A 27,918-nucleotide genomic window follows, 5' to 3' on the forward strand; every position below is an offset into this window, starting at 1 on the left:
TCTGTGTGGAGTTTGCACACTCTCCCCATGTCTGTGTGGGCTTCCTCTGGGTGCTCTGGTTTCCTCCCACAGTACAAAGATATGCAGGCCAGGTGAATTGGCCATGCTAAATTGCCCATAGTGTTGGGTGCTTTAGTCAGAGGGAAATGGGTCTGGATGGGTTTCTCCTTGGAGGGTCAGTGTGAACTTGTTGGGCCAAAGGGCCTGTTTCCACACTGTAGAGAATCTAATCTTAAAAAAAAAGCTTCTGGCTCCCCTTAGCCTCCTTTTTAATCCTCACTTTTCATTCACGACAGAAAGGTGATCCACAGGGTGTCAAGCCCAACCTTCCCAATTCAGTGATTGGAGGCAGGCAATCAGTCACAAGGTCACTATAACCAAAACCAGAAAAAAAATGTATGACAGATAAGGTGGTCAATGTCAATGGCGTGCAGACAGGAAATGGAACTGAGATTACAACCAAATCAACCATGACTGTATTGATTGGTGGAGCAGGCCAAAGAGCTGAACAATTCTACCTTTCTAACTGAATCACTAGTGTGGATATTGATACATGACTAGTTGATTTTAAAATGCTTGGATTAGCAGGTCAACCTAAATTCTTTTGTCCCGTTTCTATTCCACACTGGCTGGCTTGTGGCACTCAGAGCAATAGACCGTATGTTCATTTTCATCTTGTTATGAAGTTGAAGGCATGCACTGCACCTTTAAGAGGGAGTGAAAGCTGTTTTGCACTGAGAGCTTGCAGGCACCTGTCATGTGACCGACTAGCAGTCTCAGAGTGTACTGGAAAATTGCAAATATGCAACATTTGGCTGTGAAACAAATACTTCAGTTTTGGTTGTTATTTTTACAACAATTCAAATTGAACCAATTTAAATTATTCCCCAGAATAATAAAAACTATTCGATTTTGAATTTATTGTTTTGCCAACATTGAACCAATGATACACTCCTATGTTGGGGGTATAAAGAAGCAGATATTTTGACAGTTAAAGTGAGACCAACTGCCACTGACAAAGTAACTGCCAGCAAAACACTCTCTATCAAAAGGTATCTTTTTCATTTGAGATATCTTTGCAGCAAAAGACCAAAGATGACGCAGGGAACTCTTCAGCCAGAGGGAGACAGACACCGACAACAGCCGCTGTGTGGTTTTGAAATTAAGTTGATGTAATTTTAATATGGGCTTTTATTGGAACAGTATATTATGGTAGAGATGGAGGCAGATAACAAACAGTTAAGAGAAAGGTGGCTTAGAGTTGTAAATAGCTGTTGTTTAATGTCCATTTTTAGAGTTAAAGAATAAATTGATATCTTTTCTTTAAATAGTGAAAGCTGGGATTCACTGTCACTCACACTTTAACAGATTACGAGGTGAGGTAAACTTTTCTGGGTTTTGGTTTAATTAGCAGAAGGGTTCACCACTGTATCGTAACAATCTGCAGTACAAAGGTGACATTCACAGTGCCTTTGTCTACTAACACACACAGACCAGAGTTACTGTTGGTTTTTAAGCCTTCTTTTGTACATTCCTGGAAGGGTAAACACAGTCATGTTTTTGACTCATGGTGCTCCAGCTTGGAATATACCTAATGGAGATAGTCCTTGCTGAGAGAGGTAATTAGTTCATTTTGCACTTCTGCCCTTTAAAGTTTCACTCTTTGAAACTTCCTTAAAATCCTACAAAGTGCAACATTCCAGGAACTCACTCAGGGAATCTTTCAGCAGTCACTGCATTCTATGCTTAGAAGTCACTTTATCAGCCAGTCTAGGATTTCAGTCTTTGTTTTAAAAAGAAATCTTGCCCAAAAGATCATTATGTCCTTAAGTATTTCAGGGTTTTAATCCATTATTATGACATAGAAAAGTGTTCCAATGGTCTATGAACTGGGAGACATCAGGCCAAATGACAATTTGCTCATCAATATCGCTTCTATCATTATGTAAACTCAAACAAATTCCACTATTAACCATGTACAGTACAAATGTTTACTCACCAGTGGCACTGCATTGTTAAACACTGTCTGTAAAGATAATCTATCATTTCTAATTCTCCTCACTAGTCACAAAAATCTTCCTTCCCACTCTGCGATGCTTTATGTAATTTGTTCTGTTTCAATTCAGTTTTCTGACTTCAACAATCTTGAGTACCATGACAAATGCAGCAGTGTGGTAAATCGGCATTGTAAACATCGTGGGTCATTGATCATACGAAATATCTGAAATCTACTATTTGAGATTACAAAGAGATCTTGATCAGTTGGGTCAGTGGGGTGAGGAGTGGTAGATGGAGTTTGAATCGGATAAATGTGAGGTATTGCATTTTGGTAAAACAAACAAGGACAGGATTTATACAATTAATGGTAGGACCCTGGGTAATACTGTAGAAGCGAGAGACCTAGGAGTTCAGGTACATGATTCTTTACAATTTGCATCACAGGTAGTTGGTGGGGGGGGAGGCGGTTAAGAAGGCACTTACCACACTTGCCTTAATTGCTCAGACCTTTGAGTATAAGGGTTGGGAAGTCATGTTGAGGTTGTTTCGGCCATTGGTGAGCCCTCTCCAAGAGCACTGTGTGCAGTTCTGGTCAACCTGCTATAGGAAGGACATTATTAAACTGGAGAGGGTTCAGAAAAGATTTACCAGGATGCTGCTGAGAATGGAGGGCTTGAGTTATAAAAAAAGGCTGGATAGGCTGGCATCTTTTCCACTGGAGCATGGGATGTCAAAAGGGGACCTTATAGAGGTTTATAAAATCATGAGTGGCATAGATAAGAAAGATCTTTTCCCTATGGTGGGGGAGTTCAAAACAAGAGGACACATTTTTAAGGTGAGAGAAGCAAGTTGTAAAAAGGCAGTGGGGCAACTTTTCTACATAGAGAATGATTTGTGTATGGAATGAACTGTCAGCGGAAGTGATGGATGCAGGTACAGTTAAAATTTTTAAAAGATATTTGGTTAAGTACATGAATAGGAAAGGTTTGGAAGAATATGGCCCAAACACAGGCAAGTGGGACTAGCTTAGTTTAGAAACAGTCAGCATGGACTGGTTGGACAAAAGGGTCTGTTTCCATGCTGTATGATTGTAACTCTCAACTTCGAACCCCAACTTATTGAATTCAGATGATCCCAGCATGAACAACAATAATCTCCATCTTTATAGTCTAAAACTCAGAAGGAAGAACCAGTAAAAACCTGTGAATGACCTATGTTGACCTAACTTGTCTTGAGCTCCAGCACAACGATGATTCTCAGCTCCAAGTGTTATTGGTTTTTGACTGATTTTCCCATGGAAATGAAGTAAAACTCCACAAGGTCCTTCACAAGTGTATTATCAAAATTAATTGGCACATTCTATTAATTAATTAATAGAACAAATTATTAACATTTTTAAAGTGAGTATTAAGAGATGGTTAATGAGGTAATTCCATAAACTAGGGCCTATGTGCTGAAGGTGTGACCATCAATGGTGTAGTGATTAAAAGGAGTTCATATAATGGAGCACAGATATCATGGAAGGTTGGAGCCTGTAAAGCTCCAATATTAGGTTGGGACAATCACCTGGTTTAGGGCTTCTCATTGAAGGAGATTGAGAAGTTGCTCAGAGACCTTGCATCTGAACTTGTGCTGGAATTGTGAATCTTCTGGAAGACAGCATCAAATATAATTCTCAGGATCTTTTGGCCTTTCAGTCAAATAACTCAACAGTCAACCTTTTAGGTTCACAAATAAAGAATGGCAGTCTCCAGATGTCAGTCTGTGCCATACGACCGTAACTCAGCATTAGTTAGCATCTTTAGGAGAATGTAGGGAAAAAGGAAGGGGAAATAATGCCAACAGATACCATGAGGGATCTTCAGTGATGTTTTAATCATAATATGGTTTATCGTTCTTTTTCAGTGGACAAGTATTGTGACAATCGGGGTGAAGCCACTGGTCCATCTTTCACTACATCTGAATGGCTTTGACACTGTAAGTAGAGAGTCAAGGTATGTTGAAAGCAAATCTTATCCGGGTGCATCACAGTTTGAGTTGGCAACTGCTCTGCCCACGGCCACAAGAAATTACAGTGAGTTGTGAACACAGTCCAGTCCACCACAAAAACCAGCGTTCTATCTAAATATCCCACTGCCCCAGGAAAACCCCCGATACAATTAAAGACCCCTCCCACCCCAGTTATATTCTCTTTGACCCTCTTCCATCAGGCAGAAGATACAAAAGTTTGAAAACACATACCAATAGATTCAAGAACCATTCTGTTATCAGATTTATGAAAGGACCTTTCATACAGTAGAGTTCTCTGCACCTTCTCTGTAGCTGTAACACAATATTCTGCATTCTGTTCTATTATAGTAGTGTACTTATGTAAGCTATGATTTGTCTGGTTAGCACGAAAAACAAGACTTTTCACTGTGTATTGGTACGTGTGACAATAATTTAGGGCAGCACAGTGGCTCAGTGGTTAGCGCTGTTACCTCCCACTGCCAGAGACCCTGGTTCAATTCCCACCTCAGGCAACTGTCTGTGTGGAGTTTGCACATTCTCCCTGTGTCTGTGTGGGTTTCCTCCAGGTGCTCCGGTTTCCTCTCACAATCCAAAGATGTGCAGGTTAGGTGAATTGGCAATGCTAAGTTGCGAATAATGTTAGGTGCATTAGTCAGGGGTAAGTATAAGGTAGGGGATTGGGTTGGCTGGGCTACTCTTTAGGGTCGGTGTAGACTTGTTGGGCCAAAAGGCCTGTTTCCATATTGTAGGAAATCTAATCTAATAAATCAAATCAAAAAGACTCTGTTAAGATCTTTTGCCCAACCACCTTCAGCAGCTTTGCCATTGACCTTCCTTCCAACACCAGGTCAGAAGTGGGGATGTTCACTGATGATTGGACAATGCTCAGCACCATTTATGAATCCTCAAATATTGATCCATGCTCAAATGCAGTGAGAACTGAACAATATGGAGGTTTGTATTGACAAGTGGCACACAAGTACCAGGCAATGAACATCTCCAATAAGAGATGATCTAATCACCACCTATTGACATTCTATGGTATCATCATCACTGAATCTCCCACTCTCAACATCCTGGGGTTACCATTAGCCAGAAATTGAATTGGACTAGCCAAATAAGCAATGTGGCTACAAAAGAAGGTCAGAGGCTAAGAATCCTGCAATGAGTCATTCATTTCCTCACTCCCCAAAGCCTGTTCACTATTTTCAAGGCATAAGTCAGGTTTGTGATGGAATTCTTGCCTCCCCCCCCCCCCCCCAGCGCCGCCTGAATGAGGACAGCTCTAACAGCACTCAAGGAATTTGACACCATCCAGGATAAAGCAGACAATTTGACCTTCACATGCTCAATAACAGAAGTATGTACCATCCACAAGAAATTCACCAAAGCTCCTTAGGCAGCACCTTCCAAACCCTGATGAAGGGCTTTTGCCCGAAACGTCGATGTTGCCTGTCCTCGGATTTTGCCTGTCCTCGGATGCTGCCTGAACTGCTGTGCTCTTCCAGCACCACTAATCCAGAATCTGGTTTCCAGCATCTGCAGTCATTGTTTTTACCTTCCAAACCCATGCCCACTTCCATCTCGAAGGACAAGGGCAGCAGATACATGGGAACACAGCCAAAATGCAAGCTCCCCTCCACTCCACCCACCACCCTGACTTGGAAATCTGTCATCCTTCCACCACTGTGGGGCATTGTGCGTTTACCTACAGCACATGGACTGCAGGTGTTCAAAAAGACAGTTTACCCTCACCTTCTCAGGGCAGACTTGGGTGGGACAATACAGATGCCGGACAAGCCTGAGACGCTCACATCTCGCGAGTGAGTAAAAAAGTGAAGAGGTCGGTTTCAGTTTAAAAATGATTACGAAGTGGTACAAAATTGCCCTTTTCGCAGTTTAGCGTAATCCCTCCTTGTTACAGCGCCATCTTTTGATGCAAACTTGCTGAACTGCTGATAGATTGCTCAGTGTTCAGGCGATTGGTCACTTTCAGTTCACACAAATCACAGGGATCACTGAGCGGAATCGGTGCGAGCAATCTGTTCATAGTGTTTTGTCACCATTCTTGCAGTAGCGTAGATATATCTTTGCAATTTGGAGAAAGCTGCATTTTTTTAAACTAATGATTGTTTACAATTCCTTTAAATTGATTTCCATGTCCTACTGAATACACCCCCCGTATCGAATGCAAAGAAAAATCCCTAGGTGAAAAATTGCAAATGCTGAATATGTATTTTAACCAGCCTGCGTGCGACATATAACCAATTGTTTTTGGAACGGGCTGTCTACAAAATATAGGTGAAGGATGTGAAATATTTCTTTCAAAAGTTCAATTCTCTACACATTTTAAAAGACCTATCCCAGTGTTTAGCTCCACACCAACATTTCTTGTACTAGATGGAGGAGGTAGGTTAACGCACTGCAGAGAGGAGCCGGTGTTATAAGGAGCTGCCTTATCTGCATAAGCTCACAACCCAAAATTCAGTTAAAGTAACAGAAAATCTAGGAACGACCCCAACACACCCAGATGGGGTGGTGAATGCTGGACATTTCCAAATATATTTTCTGCAGATGACTTTTCGAACCACTGACTTTGTAACAGAGCACGAGCGTTTTGTTTTAAACTTAACATTGGAATGAAACTATTGAATGTTCAATTCACAGAATAACATTTTGGCACAAACAATCTCGAGTCCATTCTATTTAAATATTAAATCAGAAGACACGGTGTAAACGGTGAGAAGTGAATTTGAGAAATCATTTGCACTGTCTTTACCACAGATGCAGGTTTGAATGTTGGTATATTTGAGGTTTGTGTAAATCTAAATGTCAAACCTCGATTAGACCAGACCAGTGGATTAAGAGAAAGCGTGTGTTTGTTTTACTTTTTAAAAATGCAGCTTTAACCAGAGTCGCTTTCCCCAGTCTCTATTTCTCTCTCTCACACACACACATATACTGTCAGACTCTGTCCAGGGAGGAGAAAGCTGTCCTCTTTATACGGGGATTTATCACACAAGAGAACTTCCCCTGTCGCATAGAATACTCGTGTTACAGGTGAATGTTTTATCTGTTTGTTGAGCTGCAGCGACTATTGTCTGTGTGTCTGTGTCTGTGTGTGTGTGTGTGTGGATTGGTGGGTTAAGGAGCGGGGATGGATCCTGGCGGCCTGTCCAGCCCCAGTTTCCAGTGGAAATGCAGTCTAGAATGAGCCAGCCCCACAGCCTGCCGCTGGGCTGTCAAGACGCCGGTGCTCTCGCCATTAATGCGAGGGCCTTTCACCCCCGTGGGGAGGGCGAAGGAAGGCGAAGGGGATTCATCCTGAGGAAGAGAGCGTCCAGTCTGCTGCTCAGTCAGACACAGGGAGGTGGGAGGTCCTGACTGAGGTGACAATGGGAGCTGGACTGATGAGGACAGTGATGAAGAGCAAAGTGTTGGAGCCGGTCTTGCTGAAGGCGAGGAGGAGGGTGAGATAGACACAGGATCTGGACTGACTTCTCCCACTCCGGTCTGTGTGTGTGTGTCTGTGTGTCTCTGTCTGGCTGAGGGGGAGGCACTGAAGATAAAGAAGAAAGAATGCAGAGCGGACAACCGCGAAACAGCGGCGCCAGCAACGTCCAGGGAGACGAGAAGAAATCCTGTTTTTCCAACATCAAAATCTTCCTGATATCAGAGTGCGCACTGATGCTGGCACAGGGAACCGTGGGGGCTTATCTGGTAAGGCGAATTTAGCTCTTGCAGGCTGAATATTTGCTGATAACGCCGGATATTAACGAACAATTTAATTCCAATTTTGTTATAAAGTTGATCTTGGCGGAGACTTTGAGACTTTAGATACATTACGCCGCAATTTATGAGCGCGTTTACAATGAACATGTTACGCATTTCCCAGGCAGTATGGTTTTTGTAAATGCATCCAGTACCCTGTGAATTTGCATTAATCAGCTGAGATCACGGACCGTGTCCAGATGGAAATGAAATTATGTAAGTTTTTACAATAGAAAAAAATGTAGTCAGAAATTGACCACTGCAACAATTGGGTATATTAATTATGTGCAGGCTGCGGTTAAATCCTATTATTAACCTGCATGTGTTGCAGTTCAGTGATTGATAAGACGTGAAGCTTCTGATTGTATAATCTGTCAAGCATTTAGATAGCACCTTCCACATAGATCCACCCCCCCCCCTCCCCCCATTAATTTATAAGAAATTTGATTTTAAGACATTTTGTCCCCAAATGCGTTAATACAGTGAGCGGAGAGGCACTGATTAAATTTACCTCGTGTTGGAAATGTGATTCTGTCAGATTGTCGCTGTGTGTGTGTGTGGATATGTATTACAAGTAATATCTGCATGTATATGTGCACTTCTCGAAACATACGTGTGAAAGCAAAAGCGTTTTGGAACAAAGAATCAGAATAACCATGAGCTAAAACATGATAGATTGCTGTTACTATGGAAACATACAGTGGTTGCTGGGGACTCTTGCATAACTATTATCAATCAGTTACTAAATAGGGTCTCAGGATTGTGTTTCATCAGTTTGTTCAATCTTGCTCTCTGTTCACCTTGTCTCAGTTCACAATATACATTGGGAGAAGGACTAAATATTCGGATTACATGAGGGTCATTCACTTACTTGTATTCAGGTTGTTATATTCTGTTTGTCGGTCTATCCCTGTTCATTTCTTTCTTGCTCTCCCTGTTTCTGCCTTTCTGCATTTATGCTTTTCCGTTGCTTCTCCCTGTCTTTCTGTGTGCACCTTTTATTGTTGTCCCATCTACTGCTGTCTCCATCTCTCTCTGTGGAAACTGTTCTGGAGATGCATGAGGGGTATTCACCTTTGTCTGTTTTAAGTTTGTCTGTTTCATCCTGAATTAGGGACCGGTTATTTAATTTTTGCATCACAGAATCTGACACCAGCTTGAAGCTATTGCATTTAGCAATGTTCTAGCCTTATGTTGGTCTCCTACTTACTAATCATGAGCCTGCGTAAAAATATCTAAGAAGTCACCACTAAAGGAAGTGGTAATTAGAAAATGTCCTTTCTGTTGTATACTGCTTGCTCCTCCAAATTCACCCTGCAGGTCTTTTATGGTAGAGAAATTGTTCTTTATCAAGATTAATAATTTCCCATGGCTAGGAGGCATTGTTTTCATTGTGGATTTATGCACAGAAAGATCAATTTATACAGCTGTTGTAGAGTGATGCTGCAGGGCTTGTCATTAACAGATTAGTATTTAGGTAATGTGTTTGTAAATATAGGAGCCTAGTCCCAGCGCAAAGGAAAACATACAATGCTGTCAAGCTCAATATAAACTGTAGGAAGTTCAAAGAAATCTGTTTGCTTCATGCCTCTCTTACGGGCCAATGGTCCTGCCTTACATGCAGACATTAGAAAGTACAGTGCAGTCCTTAATCTCAGCAAGAGATGGCGGAAGTAGTGCCCAAGAGATGCCAAGAGATGAAAGGTGGATTTCAACTCACTGCACTATCCATCCCCATTATACTTAAAGTACCCAGTTTGGAATTACATTGATTGAATCATTGGCATTCAAGCAGCCTAATCAGGCCATCCAGTCTATACCAACCTTCTGAAAGAGCTAACAGTAAAGTCCCACTCCCCTGATCATAGTCCTGCAAATCCTTGCATTTTAAGTAAAGAATGCAGTTCCTTTGGAAACTTAGTGCTTCGCAAATCATTAAAACTGACCCAGTTACAAATATACATTTCTCATTTCAGTAGTATGCAGCATGTTCAGCAGCAGACTCTATATGTATACGCTTCAACACACAGGTTGCAAAATGCTGTTTCCAAACCTGCATTTCTAGCACACGTCAGAGCTGGAAAATCTCAGCTAATGTTTGAGGATATTTAATTTCACTCTTCATCACTGTCAAAGCAGTTTTATGGAAGTTCAATTGCAGCATTTGCAGATTTTCATAGAGTCTGTAGGGTTGTAACTTTAGTGAATCATGAATCTTGAAACAGTTGCAGCACGGAATGGAGTCATTGGCCTGTCAGGTCTATGTTGGCTCCTTGCACGAGCACCTTATTGAGCCTGACTCACTGGTCCTTTACCCGTAGGCCTGCAACTTTTCCCCCTTCAAGAGCTGATCTAATTCCCTTTCAAAAGCCACAACTGAATTTGCCACACTTTCAGTCTGTGCACTCAAGATCATAACTGTTCACTGCACAGGACAGTGTTCTCGCATTTCACAACCGATTCTTTTGCCAGTCGTAAATATTGTGCGCATAGTTATCAGATGCAGCTGAAGGCAAGTTAATAAGGACAGATGCTGACCACATATGGCCTGGTGGTTATTGCTGCTCACTGAGGGTCTCAGAGGGTTAGTTTATGAGGGCAGTTGCTTGAACATTTTCTTCTCTCTTGCATTACAATGTATTTAATTTGATTCATGGAATCAATAGGATAGGTAGAAAAGTTATTTTTGTTGATGGATACATCCATCAAAAGAACACAATCTTAAAAGTAAGGAGACCAATTACAAGTGAATTCAGAAGTATCATTCCACATTATGGATCGTGGAAATCTAGAACTTGTTTCCAACAAGAATATCAATATTGGCTCTATTGAAAAATTTAAGTCTGAGATCATTTGCTTTTAAGGCCATTTTCCATACATGAGCCAACAAAAGACATGATCAGCTATCACTAGTATCTATACATAGAGATGATGAGGGACACCAGACTGGGACAATACATCCATCCTGGGACAGGCTAAACAAAGACACACAAGAATTCCTAGAGGCCTGGCATTCAAATCGGAACTCCATCAATAAACACATTGGTTTGGACCCTATTTACCAATCTCTCAGAAACAGAGCCAGAAATGATATCACCCATCATAACAGACCAAGACACATAAGTAGCAAGAGGGACAGAACACCAGCACTTCATCAGAGGCTCACTAATCATGTTACCTAGCATGGTGATCAAACATCTGAGAACAAATCTACCAGCTCAGTTAGCTAATTTAGAACCTGATACACAACCTGAGCTACAAATCTTCTCCAAAATCACAATCATTTGATTTTGTTAGGTTAGATTATCAAAGGAAATAGAGCAAAGGCAGTAGGTGAAAATTGGGCACAGGCCAGCCATACAGATTCATGGTGTATATGCGGCACTGAAGGAGGCCTCTCAGCCCGTTATATTCTGCTATCCCAAAGGTGGACCACCTAGTCTCATAACACTTTCCAGCATTTGGTCTACATCAGGTTATGGCACTACAGGTGCCTATCCACATCATTTTAAAGGAGATGAGGGTTTTGCCTCTACCATCCTTTTCAGGCTAGGAGTTCAAGATCCCCACCACCCTCTGGATGTAAGAAGATTTTCTAATCTCCCTTCTAACCTTTCCACCAATTACATTAAATCAACATCCCCATGTCACTCTCTGCTGAGATAAATAGGCCTTTCCAATTCACTCTATGCAAGCTCTTCACAATCTTGTACATCGCAAACAAAGCTCCCCTTAGATTCCCCTACTTCAACAACTATGCCCATCCAATTTTTCCTCATAGCTACAATTTTCCAGACCTGGCAACATCCTTGTGAATCTCCTCTGTAGCCTCTTTAGTGGAATTACATTTTCCTGTAATGAAGTGACCAGAACTGCAAGTAGTACTCAAGTTGAAGTCAATATAATTGAATGACAGAACAGCATCAAGGAGCTGAATAGCCTACTGTTTTTCCTATGTTTCGGATAAATCCAGGTACGAACAAACCGTTAGCTCAGAAAATCCTGGTAATCAAATGATAGCTGTTACTATCTTTAAACTTTAACAAAAAAAATTGAAGTCCAGGTGGGGAAAGTGTTTGGGAGAGTGTTGCATTGAAAAGAGAAACAGAAAAATGAGTGAATTTCTCTACCAGTATTGCATGTCAATATTCCCGGTGAATGGAGTGTGTTGAGTTGCATCTGAATCGGCACTTGTGTTCTTGACAAATGAACAGTGAAGCATTGCTAATATCTCTGGATTTCTATTTATAACCAAGTCCGCCAATGTACTGGAAGATGGATTTTGGTGCATTAGGTCCTTCTCAGCATGTCTAACGATCTACAGGAATGAACAATCCAGAGGGAAAACCAAGTAGAAAAACAGTAACACTTGGAAATTAATGAATTGGTTGTATTGGAGCACTGATATGTTGTGTAGAAGACAAGTGAGTCTATATATCATAGAGTCATAGAGATGGACAGCACAGAAACAGACCCTTCAATCTAGCACATTCATACCGACCAGATATCCTAAATTAATCTAGTTCCAATTGCAAGCATTTGGCCCATATCTTTTTAAACCCTACCTAATCTTACACAATACAATATTTTATTACTGAGAACTTCTTAGTTTTGTAGCAGCCTGTAATATTGGCTTAGAAATGACTGTTGTTCTACCAAGGGTTCTGTTAGAAACGAAAATCGCTTCTCAATAATCGCTCTAGACAAATTCAGGAAAACAAAGTTTTATTAGCAAGTCTGCAGAGTTGGGCACCCTTCTGAGAAAAAGGCGCCCCAGGCTAACAATGTTTCTGATTAAATACAGTACAAGTCCCTCCCCTCTATAGCTCTAAAGAGTCACGAGGTTCACATTCTCACAAAGTCTGCAACAGTTTCCCGAGTTGTTTTTCTACCCTGTAGTCTTATCAGTCAAGGACTTATTCTTCTCTGTCAGAGTTAGTGGTCTTATCAATCAAGGACTTGTTTTTCTACTCTGTCAACGTGAGTGGTCTTATCAATCCGTACAGATGTCTCGTCCTTTATTATAGAGAAGCATGTTTTACCCTACCCCTATGGCTCTATTCCCCTTAGACTTTGGGGTCATGCACATCTCAATTGTTTGTACCGAAATCGTCTCTCACAGGTTCACTTGTGTATCGTTTATGAAAATCATCCAAACATACAATTTACAATTCTAGGGTTTGTCTTCCTTGCCTCACATTGCTTGAGAATTCATACATTGCGGAGAATTGTGACATCAACCTAGCCATTTATTTAATAGCAAATTCTGGGCCCAGTGAAAGCAATATGGTCACAGGCAGCATAGAATTGGAGTGGTAATCCATCCCGATCCATTTAATCAAGCCGACATTAAAAACTACAAAAGCCTTCTGAGAAAATTAGCCAAAATATGTTTGTTTCCTTGCAAACAGAATGGCTTAAACAACATTGAAATGGATTAAATGGGCTGGAACCTGCTGAAAATATATATCCATGTCATAAAGTTTGACAGGAAATTAGGACACCAAATTCTCCTGATATAAGATACTGTCTCCATTAGCTCCCTCTCTGAAATGGGTGAGCAGCTAGTGGTTATGGCTCTGACTCCATTCAAATCAATGAGAAGATGAGTTGGTTGAATTAACCTTCGAGTTGCAACAGGCAGTTAGATTGCTGCAGAATAGCGCTGGTGGACTGAGGACACAGGAATCATAACAGTGACATATTTAAACAAGAGAAAGTTGCTCCTGGGCATCATCCTTCAAGAGTTTCTTCATTAGACTCACTAAGACAGAGCCTAGGTTTTTTTTTAAAGATTTAAGGTTGCAAATGCTGTTCGTAATTATTTCTCACGTTGCTAATTGCTGCAATCAAGTAATGAAAAACGTTGGACAGTCCTTGAACTGCTGTGTGACACTAACTCTTACAGTAATTATTTGCTGCATTTCTTCTGATGTCAATCATGGGTGAGGTATTCTTGAAATGTACAGCTCTAGGTCGAGCCTTGTGATACAATGAGGGAAAAGTTATTTTTTCTTGCAGCAATATTTATTCAATATTAATTCCTGTTTCTATCTTTTTATTAATTGACTGTTGGATGTAAATACATGTTGGCTCAAGACTGCAGTTTAATAGAATTAGCTTCTGCTTTGTTTCCATAAAATCATGAATAATTAAGATATGATTTGGTCCTAGTTACAATCAGCAGAGACAAAATGCAACTTTTCAAATTATTTTAATCAACTCTGTTTTGAAAACAGACAATATGTTGGGATTAGCAACTATTTAAAGTTATCACTTCAAATATAATTTTCAGTGCATTCCTACCGAGCGCTTCAGTCTGAAAATTACAATTCCTGAGTAAATCGACGCTAGAAATGTAATCTTAACAATCTATTGCCTGCATTACTCCAAGTCCCCACAACTATTGTGACTGCCACACACTGAAATTTTCTCCCCTGCAGGGAGAGAGTGGGAACATCATTTTGCTTAAATTCTGGGCACTATCACATTATTTGTTCTTTTCTTATGAAGTCAAATTGCTTCGGGATGTTATGATACACCTCTGGAGCAGATTCGGACTTGAACCAAGGTGTCCTAGCCCAGAGGTAAGGTAATATACCGCTGCACCACAAAACTTATTATTTAGCAATAAGCTGATGGCGGGACACAATTTATCTGCCTCCTCATTCAACAAAATTAAGTGTTTGCCAACATTTTCCACAAGGCATTGATCCAGTGAACAAAGCACGCTTCACATTTCTACAATTTGCTGAACCTTCATCTTATCTCACTTTCTCCTGCTCTAACCCTTTGCAGCTCCCCCCTTCTTTAACCCACAGGCTCAAAGATAAAGTTTTGTGTTAACTAACCACAGTTTTTATTTAGTTCATTCTTGGAACTTGTGTGTTGCTTGTTGCTGGTATGTCCAAACTTAGTTAGGATCATATGGACAGGGTTAGAGATAGGTTAGAGACATTTACGAGATATAACCTTCACTTCTTACAATTCATTCATGAGATATGGACAATATGGACTGGCCAGCATTTACTGACTTATCACTGGTTGTCCTTGAGAAGGTAGTAGTGAGCAGCCTTCTTAAACCACTGCAGTCCATGTCTGTAGGTAGATCCACATTGCTTTTAAGGAGGGAGTTCCAGGATTTTGATCGAGCGACACCGAAGGACTGGAGAGATATTTCCAAATCAGGATAGTGAGTGTCTTGAAGGGAACTTGCAGGTGATGGTGTTCCCATGTCTCAACTGCCCTTGTCCTTCTTGATGGCAGTGGTTAGGGGTTTGGAAGGTGCTGACGAAAGAACCTTGGAGAATTTCTGCCCTGCCTTAGGTAGAAAACACACACTGTTGCTATTGAATGTGAGCAGTGGAGGGGCTGAACATTCATTGATGTGGTGCCTAAAAAGTGACTACTTTGACCTGAATGGTGTCAAGCTTCTCAAGTGTTGTTGGAGCTGAACCCAAGGAAATGGGGGGTATTTCATCGCACTCGTCACCTGTGTTAGTAGATAGTGGACAGTTTTTGGGAAGACAAGGTGAATTACTCATTCTGGGGTTCCCTAACCCCTGACATACTTTTGTTGCCAAAGCACTTTTGGTGCAGTTCATTGTAAAGTGCAGTCTTCCAGAATGGGAGAATATATAGGGGGAGATCTGTGTATTTAATGTACGGTTACCAACTCTCTGGGAGTGACCTGGAATTAATTTCCAGCATACTCATGTAGAGAGAAAAATCATCAGATCACTGAACAGCATTGTGTGTGTTTTTGTTCATTTCTTATGAATACATTTGTTCATCATTAATAAATATTTTGAAGATCAGAAAAACAACGTTTTTTTGACAGTCCAGAGTCAACTAACAGAGTATTAAAAAGTCCTTTCACTTTCCGGGTGGCGAGAGACAGTGATAGACAAGCAAGGGCAGTGTATGGAGGTGAGATTGATGCAGTCAGGAGTTCATGTGGTCAATCTTCCACTCACATAGATTTGTCAATCCTAACCCAACATGAGATCATTCATATTGCAAAGCCTCTTTGCACTAAGCCCCAAGTTCAAGTCCAACTCCAGGGCTTGAGCACAAAACACACAGCAAGACTGACATTCCAGTATAGTGCTGAGGGTGCACTACATTGTGGAAGTGCTATCCAATGCATGGGCTAGTAAACTGAGGCCCATCTGCTTCTCAGGTGTATGCCAAAGCTCCTTTGCTATCACTCGGTCAAAACCCAGGGATTCTCTTGCTCACTGTGCGTTTACCTGCAGCATTGATTGCAAATACTTTGAGAAAGTGTTCAGGTGTTCATTGTTATCTTCTGAAGAACAATTAGGGATAGAGAATAAATTCTGCCTCAGACAATGACACCCACATCTAATAGAAGGATAAATGGAAAAAATCCCATGTGGTATTATTTTGAAGAGCAGGAGAAGAGTTATTCATAGGATTCTAATCAATATTTACTCCTCAAATTAGCATCTGAAAAACAGACTATTTTGCCATCATTACATTTCAGTCGGAGGGAGCTTGTGGGGTGCAAATTAGCTGCTGTGTTTCCTGTATTACATCTGTGAATGCAAGTCAAAAAGCCTACAAAATTAGATGCTAACAGATATCTGCAGAGATCTCTCACTAAATGAAAATGGAAATGCCCCACCAAGGATGGCAATGACCCATACCTTGATCTGTTTTCATCTTAAGTTAGGGCATAATTTCCTATATAATTTCCTGTAACATGCATTGAGACATCCAATGGTTGTGTAAATTGCTAAAGAAATGGAAGTCTTTCTTTTAATCCTCCCCGCACTACCTTATTCTCCTCCCTCACATGTATCAAGGTCATTAGGTTTCCTTTACTTCCACACTGGATAATATTGTTACAAGTCACAGATCAAACTCAAGACCTTTCAGTTTGTTTATTTTAATGTCACTCCCGAGACCAACCATGGAGACAAATTCCGACTGTGCCCTGGTTGCTTTATTTACACAGTTGAAATGAAATGGTATTCGATTGCCCTAACTTAGGATGAAAACAGATCAAGGTATGGGTCACTGCCATCCTTGGTGGGGCATTTCCATTTAGTTATAGATCTCTGCTGGTATCAGTTACCATCTTATTTTGTAGGCTGATGCATTCAAGGCTGTAAAACAGAAGAGGAAAGAACCACAATTGCCTGCTGTCCAAAATAAAAACAGGAGATGTGGTGCTGCCTGCTGAAACTGTTGGCAAATTGCAGTCTATTGGGAAACTGTAAACATGGATGAAGAAATTTCAGAGTTAGATAGTAACAGTTTTAAAACAGAATTCCAGTTAGCAAGCTGTGCGTTTGACTGTGTATTTCCTGCATTAGTCATCTAGTGACTGAACCTTGACACTACCATGCTTTCAGACAGGTAATAACAATACACATACAACAAATTTGCCCAGAACATCAATTCTCCTGCTCCTCAGATGCTGCCTGACCTTGTGCTTTTCCAGCACCACCATAACAATACACTTTGCATTCTAGCCATCTTGGAGAGGTGCTTCAGCAGTTGGAAGCATCGTCTGATATTCAGGTAAAGAGCTCTGTAGAGTCCACGGAATTATTTTATCCCATAATTTTACCAATTCTTCAGTACTGTCTTCTATTCCAGCACTGGGATTAATAAAATCCACACTCTGGAGAGAAGTACAGTGTACATTTGAACTTTGGACATGAACAGAAGGACCGTAATGGTCATTATCTGTATCTGCACATTCCCAAGTCTTGTCTCCCTGGAAAATATCAACAATGACTTGCATTTCCTATATTATCTAGAAGTTGAGAAAATTGTCCTGGCACTTCACAAAATTTGACATTGCATGCAGTAAAGAAATTTTGGAAATCTTGAACAGAGGGATAGAGGTTTTTGAGGAATACCTTAAAGCAGAAGAGAGGTAGGTAGAGAATTGGAGAGGTTTAGAGAAGGAATTCCATGTTAAAATTGTACAGCACAGACCAATAAGTGAACCAAAGCAGTTTGAACCTAAAAATATAGGTCTGTGATTCCCCACGCTGGACCATTAGCTCATGCCTGGGATCAATTAACTAATCTTACAGCCTTGCCGTTCTATTTAACATTTCAGAATCTGAAATCAGCTGATCTAATTACGCTTCATGCTGCTAAACAGTACCTCTGCTAGATATCAAAAATTGCTGCTATAAACCCTGTAATTGTGATTATTAGAACAATACACAATCTTCAACAGGTTGAAGTGGAGAATTAAGACCCAAGATTGCCATGAATTTCAGTTGAAATGCACAGCAGGTCTGTTCACATTTTGTGAACAGCAACAATGATGAAGGATCATGCTATATTAATTCTTGTTCAATAACCTGTGCCCCAATATAAAGTAAGAGGTGGATATGATAAGGAAGACTATTTAGCTGACCCAGTTTAACCATTTAGACAGTACCCTCTCAATCACATAATTCAACTGCTTCTTAAATGAACCCAATAGTTTTTGCCCCCGTAGCCTTAACTTGAGATAAGTTTGTACTAAAGGGAGAAGAGGAAGGTGAGAATGGGGAGATGCTCATTAATAATTCCAGGAAAGGACTGTTTATTTTTACCATAATAAGTAATAGACAGTTATGGTTGTCTTCTTACACAAAGGATATAGAGGCACTGGAGAAGATACAAAAAGAGTCAACAAATTCCTCAACTTAAGACAATCAGAAAAGACTGAAAAGAATTGGGATCAAATATGTTTATGTTTCAAAATAAAGAGCCTCCTATTTCTGATGGAGATGAAGACATTTTCTTTCTCTCTCGAAAGCTTATTAGGTCTTGACATTCTCTATCCCAGGGATCAATGGAGGTTGCATTATTGAATATATTCAAGACTGAGCTAGACACATTTTTTGATCTATAAGGGGGGTCAAGGATTATGGAGGATGGTCAGGAAGGTGGAGTTAAGGATATGATTGGATCATCATGATCTTACTGAATGGCGAGCAGTCTTAATGGGCTGAATGGCCCACTCCTGTTCCTATTTCATATGATGCAATCACCTTGAGAAAAAAAGGTTTAGGGGGTGACCTAATAGGCGGCATTAAATGTTGAAGAAGCCCAATAGCTTCAGTATAGAGAAGATATTTTCAATTATATGCAGTCAAACATAAAGGATGATAAATGCAAGAAAGTCACTATTAAATCCAATTAAAAATTCAGTAGAAACTTCTTTAACTCAAGAGTGATAAGGATATAGAACATGGAAGTGCTGAGCTGAAGAACATAAATGCATTTCAGAGGATGCTTCATAAATACAAGGGAAAAGCAAAGATAAGGAAGTGAGTTAGAGGGATTGTATAGGTTGGGAGCAGAGTTGAATGGAGCATCACTGCTCGTACGGAACAGTTGGACTGAGTAACCTGACATTGTGCTGTTAATTCTATGTAGTTCTTTACGACAGAATTCACGCAGCTTATGGTGATGGAAAAGCAGTTTCTTGTGCTATTTGAGTTATTTTTAAAAATTATGTTTAATTCACACAGATAGTTTAAAACCAATTTCATTCATTGATTCCAAATCCTTGTCAGTGAAAGGCAATTCTACATTCTACCATGGTACATACACAATTAATGGCAAATTTCCTCCCTTTACAGTCATGAATGCTTATTGCTGTAATCGGATTAATTTGTGAGGTCACAGTAAGAAATGTAGTATTGTTTTACGTACATTTCCGTAATCCGTGAATGACAGCACACAGATCTCTTGTGCTGTTCCTGCTGGTGAGCAGCTAAGTACAGAATTGGTACTGCTGCTGCCCTTGCCCTTTCAATTGATGAGGCATTTAGAGGCAAAGTGCTTAGTTCCTTTTCATCTCACTTCTGCATAATATTCTTCATAAAGCTTGTGGGGTTGGACATCAGAAGCAAGATCCCAGTTCCAGGGATAAAAGCTTTCTTTTTGATGTTCCAAATGGGAGTGGGTGATAATGCTGGGAAATCAGTAAACCGCTGGCTGCCTACAAATTTGCTTGAGCATTCTTTTAAGAAAGACAGAACTTGCATTTTAAGTTACCTTTGCTGTGTGTTGGTGCATTCATGCTGGATAAAGTTTATTTCTGGCTTTTAGCATTGCTTATGATGTCAGCCTGACCTACTGGAGTAACTGGTACAGTCAGCTGTTCAATTTTTGAATGATGACAGTCATCATTAAAGGATTGTATTAAATTGTAAAGATGGGAAACAAGTGATTCAGCCAATGAAATGTATCATTCTTGTATTGCTACTCAACATCCCAGCATGCTGCTTTATATTGTGCATTCATGGATTTCCCAATTCACTACTTATTCTGGTAAAACATTTCAAATATTTATCAACCTTTGAGTAAAGAAGTGTTGTCACTTAATATCATTGAACCTGCAGCACAGAATAAGACATTTGGATCTTAGACAAAAACTATCCATTTACTTCATATTACAAATTATTTACCTAGGCTGTGCAAATTTGTCCATTTCAAATGTATATCAATTTCCCTTTTTAAAGATACTGTCAAGTCTGCTTTTGCCATGCTTCTGAGCTGAGTTTTCCAGACCAGAAGAAAGTACCAGCATAAAAAAATTGAAACACTGTTTGTCTTTCCCCAGTTCAAATTTTATTCTTGTTTTTCTTGAAGTTGTGCCAAGAAGTTACTTCATCAGTGACATATATCCTTTTAAAAATATAAGTGATGTTCCTCACTCTTCCAAGCGTCCTCCAGATCCATGTCAACTTTTTCTCACAGACTATAAAGCTTTAACTTTGTGAATCTTCCCTCATGAGGAAAATAATGTTCATTACAATCGTAAGCACTGATTAGGGAGGCCATTTGGCCCATCTGCATCATTGTACTAAGGAAACCAGTGGCAGCAGGAGTAGCCTCCCCTCACCAACTCCACAATATCCCCATACTCTCAATCACTGATAGTTATTCAGAGTTTTTCTTCTTTTATGGGATGTGGGCATTGGTGACATTGAAATCTTAATTGCCTTGGTGAAAGTGATAGCGAGTTGTAGTTTTGAATCTCTACAGTCCTAGAGGTGTTAGTCGACCCACAGTGTTGTTCGGTAGGCAATGACAGTCAAGGAATGGTGATAGATTTCAAAGAGTGGATGGTGTATGGCTTGGAGAGGAACTTGCAGATGGTGGTGTTCCCACGCATATGTTGCCCTTCTTATAAGTAGTAGAGATCTTGCATTTGGAAGGTGCTGTCTAAGAAGCCTTGGTGAGTTGCTGCATCTTGTAGATGGTACATACGGCTGTCATTGTATATCAGTGGTGAATGAAATGAGTCAAAAGGTTGTGAGGGGGGTCCCAGTCCAGCAGACTGCTTTGTCCTGGATGGTGTTGAGTAAGTTAGGTGGTAATGAACTGCATTCATGCAGGCGAGTGAAGACTATGCTATCACACTCCTGATAGAAGGGGAGTTACTTGCAACAGAATTCCTGGGTCCTGGCCTGCTGGTGTCATCACAGAATTTACATAGCTAGTCCAGTTGAAATTATGATCAATTGTAAGACCGAGGATTTTGATAAAAGTTGTTTGCACAATGTTTTCCTTCATCCTCACCTGGAGACTATTCAAGGTATTAATCACTTTTTGTGACACATGAGTCCCACCTTACCCTTTACCAGTTGCTACGTTTGCTCTGTCAATAGCTTTGGTATAGCTAGTACTCCATCCAGCTTATCGTCTTTAATTACATCCTTGAGACTGAAGTCCAGAGAGATGGATAACCTATCAAGGGTATTTGTTAAAGTCCATCAAATGAGCCTTGAACCCACTTCACTGTAAAATCTCATCAAGGATCTGTCAGGATTGTACCACCTGGTTTACGACGAGGGGTGAATAATGCTAACGTTTGGAATCTGCTGACTGTCATTTTTCAACCAATTTGGAATATATTTACATGACCAGTCTCCCTTTACGGCCCTCGCAAGCTGTTGAATGAATTAACTATTTCTCACCCGTTACCAAAGGAGTCAGATAAAAGAGCTTAGAGTGATAGTTAGCAACACTTAAATCTAAAGACTGAAGTTCTAAGAAAGGAACACTGGACCTGAAAAGTCAACTCTGATTTCTGTCCACAGATGCTGCCAGATCTGTTGAGCTTTTCCAGCAATTTCTGTTTTGTTTCTAATTTCCAGCATCTGCTTTTGATTTTGACACTGGAGTTAATGTTGCCTATAGAGGAATGTCAACATGCCCATACCTGATCTATATTTTCTTTTACTTCATTGGGAATAAATTTGATTATGTGAAAACCTAAAAGGTATCCCTTAATGAGTGTGTAAATAGTAGTTGGATATTATTGATAAAACAAATAACACAGGTTGCAAAGACAGTTTATTCTATTACAGTAATCCTATGTTCATTGTTTGCTGATTTAATTTGCAGTTAAGATGTGTTTGAGATTGATATAGATTGGCAAGATTAATTTAGGATTAAACTCCATAGATAGCTCACAAGCTAATAGCAGCAGATAACCAGTATTGACTAAATTCAAATCTGTATGTGTGTATTCTCCAGAGCTTGCACAACTAGAGCCTTAGGAGTTGGTTCACTACTATTAATATGAATGGACAGGAAGTCATCAGTATGAGTCTAAATGAGGCATTGTCACAGCTGGCAACACACATCAGGTATGCAATTTCACAGGATGAGACTTTAGCACTGTGCATCTGAACACATCCCTGTCTGTGTTCCAAAAGATTGTTATTTGTGCTTTACTGACCCAGTTAAATAGAGAACCAAAAGGTGAGGTGTCATGAGACCATCCTACAGCTTCCTGAAAACAAATTTGGCAAAATCTTTATTTGGATTTCCACTAATCTGTCCATTTTGACTTGATGCAGATTGAGAAAAGTTACTACCGAACAATTATTCACAGAGGTGACATAGTTGCAAATTTTAAATTACATAAGTTTCTGCTCTGTTTACCATTTTGTTTTCTTTGGAAGAGAGATTGTTGTTTAGAAATCAAGTAGTAACAGGAAGTAATCTAAAGAAGATTTACTCTTAAAAAAACTCCGGTTTTCACATAAATTTGGCATAAACTGGTGTTCATAATGACTTTTTACATCAAACTTGAATATGGGTGAACTATGTCGTTAACATTAGGGCATGCCCAGAGTGCAGGGGCATTAGTCATGCCCCAAGAGAACAAAAGATTTGCATTTCTATACCACCTGGCACAACCGCTGGGCATCCCAATATATGTCTGTTGTATATTAATTGAGTACTTAATTTTAATTCTCTTTCTAACAACACTGTGAGTGTCCCTATGACCCAAGGACTATATCGCTCAAGAAGGCTGCTCACCAGCATTTTTTGCAGATCAGTTGGGGATGGGCAATAAATGTCAGCCAGGCCAGCGATGCCCACATCCTGTGAATGAATGTTTTATAAAATCAAGTTGTGACTATTTCCTGGGGATTCACTTATGCTGCTATCTACAAGAGCAGATGAAGTTGTGGTGTTTGGATTTAGAGGTACAATGTTTGTAAGTGTATCTCTGTAAATGGAAGTGAAAAGTGTGCAATGATTAGGCTCCAGTTTTACTGTTCCACTCTATGGCAAACTAACATAGAAGGACATACTATACAATCAAGGAACGATTGTATGAAGCATTGCCACTACTGTTACAGAGTTGTAGATTTTTCACAGCATGGAAAGAAGCTTTTCAGTCCATTGTGTCCATGCCTGGCATCAAGAACCTATTTATTCTAATCCCATTTTCCAGCACTTAGCCCGTTTCCTTGTATGTTACGGCATTTCAAGTGCTCATCTAAATACTTTGTGAGGATTCCCATCTCTACCATTCCTTTAGGCAGTGAGTTCCAAATACCCACCACCCTCTGGGTGAAAATTCTGCCTCAAATTGATTACATGTTCTGATTCTTGAATGCAAATCAGAATGGATCATTAAGGGATAAGTATTAGTCCAGACTCAGGGAAAACTCACTTCTGTTCTTCAGGTAGTGCCATGGAATCTTTCAACGCCCTACTGCGGGAACAGGTAGACAAAGCATCAGTTGCCTCTCTGAAAGATTGCACGTCCGCCAATGCAAGTCTCAATCTGCCCAGCAATGGAGTATCAGTAATCTTTCACTAGAAACCACAGCCAGCTACTAATAGGCTTCCATCCTAGTCTAGACTCAATTCGAAGGCACAATGGCTAAAATTCAGTAACCAGTCTCTCTTTTTTTAAATTCCCAACACCAGATTCAAAGGATAATGTAAAAGATAAGGGCTGCTCTCTCATTGGAAAGAGATGACTCATGGGGATTTATCCTGAGGGTCTGAGACGTGGGGTGAGGCTGAGAAAGTGGGACCGATATGGTTAATCTCAGTGCGTGTGGGAATTGAACCCACAATGATGGCATCATCCTATCACAAACCAGCTGCCCAGCCAACTGAGCTAACTGATCCCCAATGCCAGGGGAGGTAAGGGTGCCAGTTTGGCACTACGTAGTGTGGAATTATGACAAGTTCTTTTACAGGGGGCTTTGGCAGGGAAGAAGATAGTCAAAAAAAATTGTTTCGCGCTCTTAATCCCATACACCATTGTTGCATGGAGTTCCACAGAGGGTAATTTGGAATGCTGGAGGTTGCTTCATTTTGATTCCGGCCTAGCCTGCCATGTAAAATTTACCTGATTGTATGATGACTGATTACTGCCTTGCTGTTGAATGATCAATTCCATGTAACTCTGGAACTTCTTTCTTTATGCAGGTTAGCGTGCTCACCACTCTGGAGAGGAGATTTAACTTACAGAGCGCTGACGTTGGTGTTATTGCCAGCAGCTTTGAGATTGGAAATTTAGCCCTGATATTATTTGTGAGCTACTTTGGGGCAAGAGGGCACAGGCCGCGCCTGATAGGATGTGGGGGCATCGTAATGGCCCTGGGGGCTTTGCTATCCGCCCTGCCGGAGTTCCTAACTCACCAGTACAAGTATGAATCTGGGGAGATTCCCTGGGGACTAGAAGGCCGAGACCTGTGTGTTGCAAATATATCAGCAAACAGCCAAGAACAGGAGGCCAAGATAATCTGCAGGAACAGGACTTCTACCAACATGATGTACCTTCTACTAATTGGAGCCCAAGTCCTATTAGGTATTGGTGCTACACCAGTCCAACCTCTTGGCGTGTCTTACATAGATGATCATGTCCAAAGGAAGGATTCCTCTCTGTATATTGGTAAGATATACTAAGATATTCAATTTGATGATGCTCTAACCATGTTATACTTGTCTGTAATAATTATGAGGCCAATGATCAGTAAAAGTTGCCATCTCTCATTTCGCTCATGAGATGTTTGTGCCTCCTAACTGAGAAATGAAGCCAGGTTTCTTGACTGAAATAGGAGTTGGTTGACATTACAAAACATTCACATCCTCTTTTAGCCAGTAAATTGGAGCCTGTAAGAGATTAAACATAGCTTTAGACCATTTTAATTTAAAATCATTTGAATCATCATAGCCTTTTCCATTGGCATATTTTGGGGTTTCAAATTTGTGTTAAAATTAAATTTGAATTATGTAGAATTTACAGCCCAGAAATAGACCGCTCTAGTGGGAGTGTTTATTCTTTCCATAAGGATGCTCCCACTCTCAAACTTTATTGGCATGACTTTCTGTTCCTTTCTCCTTCATGTGTTCATCCACCTTTCCTTAAAATGATCTGTAACATCTGTCACAACTCTTTATAGTAAACAGTTCCAAATTTCTAAATGTTGGATTTATTGATGATTCTCGTTTGTTTCCGACCCCAGTTTTGGATTTTCCCACAAGTGGAAACATTTTCTCTTTTGTACCCATTGAAATCTCTGATAAATGTTGACAACTCCATCAGATTACACATCCACTCCTCCACCCCTAACCTCAACCCAATCTTCTCTTTTCTAAGATATTTAATGTCAGTTGGGATTTACTTCCATTTTCCAGAAAGGAAATTTCACAGATGCTTTGAAAGGAATAATGGACGAGGCAGATTATATCACTGGAGTATTCCAAATTTGGTTTGAGTTCTGAGGCAGGATCAAAGTATATCTGTCACCCTGGCAAATACTTCATAAACTTAGACCAGCTGGTAATATAGGATCCATGACCCCACGGAGGATCTGCACTCAATTAGAATTAACATTACTTACAACATCATGGGAGGCCCAATTGTCCAATTCCCTTTGAGGTAGGTTCCCCTCTAAGGGTACAGGATCAGTGAGTTTATCCTCAATAGAAAAAGTGAATTTGTAAAGGCATTTCTTTGTATGGGAGGGTATTGCTTACAATGATAAATGAGTTAACAGGAAGTCCGTTCTGAGGAAGGGTCATCAAACCTGAATCATTACTCTGGTTTCTCTTCACAGATGCTGCCATCAGACCTGCTGAGCTTTTCCAGCAATTTCTATTTTTGTAACAGAATGGGCAATATTAACAAGCAATCTGTTGAGAACTTGGGGACAAGCTTGAGTGACAGCATTACACGAAGGAACCTCATAAAATTGATGATCTGTGGCACTATTGCAATCAAAATGGACCACCAGGAATCCCTTTCCCATCATTTTTAAGGCCATTTGAAGGGCATTGCACCAGTGAGATGCATTTTTGTGGTATAAGGGCAAACCTAACATTTATTATCCATCCCTAATTGCCTTTGGGAGGGTGGTGGAGAGCTGCCTTCATGAACTGCCGCAATTGTTGGGGTTTTGGCACATTGCTGTTAGGGATGGAGTTCAGGATTTTGACCTCGCAACAGTGAGGGAACAGTGATATATTTCCAAGTTAGGATGGTGAATAGCTTGGAGGGGAACTTTCAGGTGATGCATCTGCTGTGCCTGTTCTTCTTGGAAAGAGAGATTGGGGGTTTGCAGGGACCAGGTGAACAAGGCTTGACGAGTGGCTGCAGTGCATCTTGTATGTGTTGTGCACTGCTGCCATTGTGAATTACTGTTTAAAGGGCCAAGTTTAAACTGGTGCATTATTGCGAATTAAATGGGTGTCCCATCTCTTTGGTTGAGACTAAGTTAGATCAGTGGGAGACCCTTGTGAAAATTCACTCGTGTCATTGAGGAACCAAGATTGCATTTCAAGAAATGTCTGCAGGATTAAATTACACACGGGACAATCTGACTGAGCTGCTGGGAGTGTGCTTTCCATTTTGTATGATTTCCCTTTCTTTCCACCACCCCTACTTCACCCCTCTCCCCTTCATCTTTTTTTGATTTTTTTTTCCTCTGACAATTCCTCATTAATCTTTGTTCCTGGTCAGGTCATTCAATGGGAGAGAGGTTAACCTCCTACCTGACCTTTCAGATGGATCAGATCGATTGAAATTACCATAGGTACCAATTGGAAAAGGAATAAGATTTCAGCTGAAGTCACAATCAACATTGATTTTAACATAATCATGATCAAGCAGCTTGCTGGCTCTCTCAGCACCTCGCATTTCTCGTACACAATATCCATGCAGTTGAGAGAAGGTGGTGGTTGAAATCAATAAAACAAAAATCGCTTACTGGGCCATAAGATCATAACACATAGGAGTGGAAGTAAGGCCATTCGGCCCATCTAATCCACTTCGCCATTCAATCATGGCTGATGGGCATTTCAATGCCACTTACCTGCACTTTCCCCAGCCCTTAATTCCTTGCGAGATCAAGAATTTATCAATCTCTGCTTGAAGACATTTAACGTCCGGGCCTCCACTGCGCTCTGTGGCCAAATGGACTTTCCCTGGATCTTAAAATTCTTAGGATCTACAACTTGCATCTTTGCACACCTGCAGTTATGCACTGGACAGCAACAAACTTATAGAGTCATAGAGATGTACAGTATGGATACAGACCCTTCGGTCCAATCCATCCATGCCAACCAGATATCCCAACCTAATCTAGTCTCACCTATCAGTGCCCGGCCCATATCCCTCCAAACCCTTCCTATTTGTATACCCATCCAAATGCCTCTTAAATGTTGCAATTGTACCAGCCTCCACCACATCATCTGGCAGCTCATTCCATACACGTACCACCCTCTGTGTGAAAAAGTTGCTCCTTAGGTCTCTTTTATATCTTTCCTCTCTCACCCTCAACCTATGCCCTCTAGTTCTGGACTCCACGACCCCAGGGAAAAGACGTTGTC

At 40.6% G+C, this 27,918-nt stretch overlaps 1 protein-coding gene across 1 annotated transcript in view; it reads left to right on the forward strand.

Annotated features, from left to right (window-relative positions):
- Positions 1–7,022: 7,022 nt before the first annotated feature.
- slco3a1a (solute carrier organic anion transporter family member 3A1a) overlaps positions 7,023–27,918 on the forward strand; it is a 182,895-nt gene continuing 161,999 nt past the window's right edge. The window contains exons 1-2 of the mRNA XM_043677221.1: positions 7,023–7,728; positions 24,514–24,979. Of these exons, the coding sequence (XP_043533156.1) occupies positions 7,588–7,728; positions 24,514–24,979 (607 nt within the window). The 5' untranslated portion in view covers positions 7,023–7,587. The remainder of the gene's footprint in view (positions 7,729–24,513; positions 24,980–27,918) is intronic.

Source organism: Chiloscyllium plagiosum, chromosome 36 (genome assembly GCF_004010195.1).
Source record: "Chiloscyllium plagiosum isolate BGI_BamShark_2017 chromosome 36, ASM401019v2, whole genome shotgun sequence".
Taxonomy (NCBI): domain Eukaryota; kingdom Metazoa; phylum Chordata; class Chondrichthyes; order Orectolobiformes; family Hemiscylliidae; genus Chiloscyllium; species Chiloscyllium plagiosum.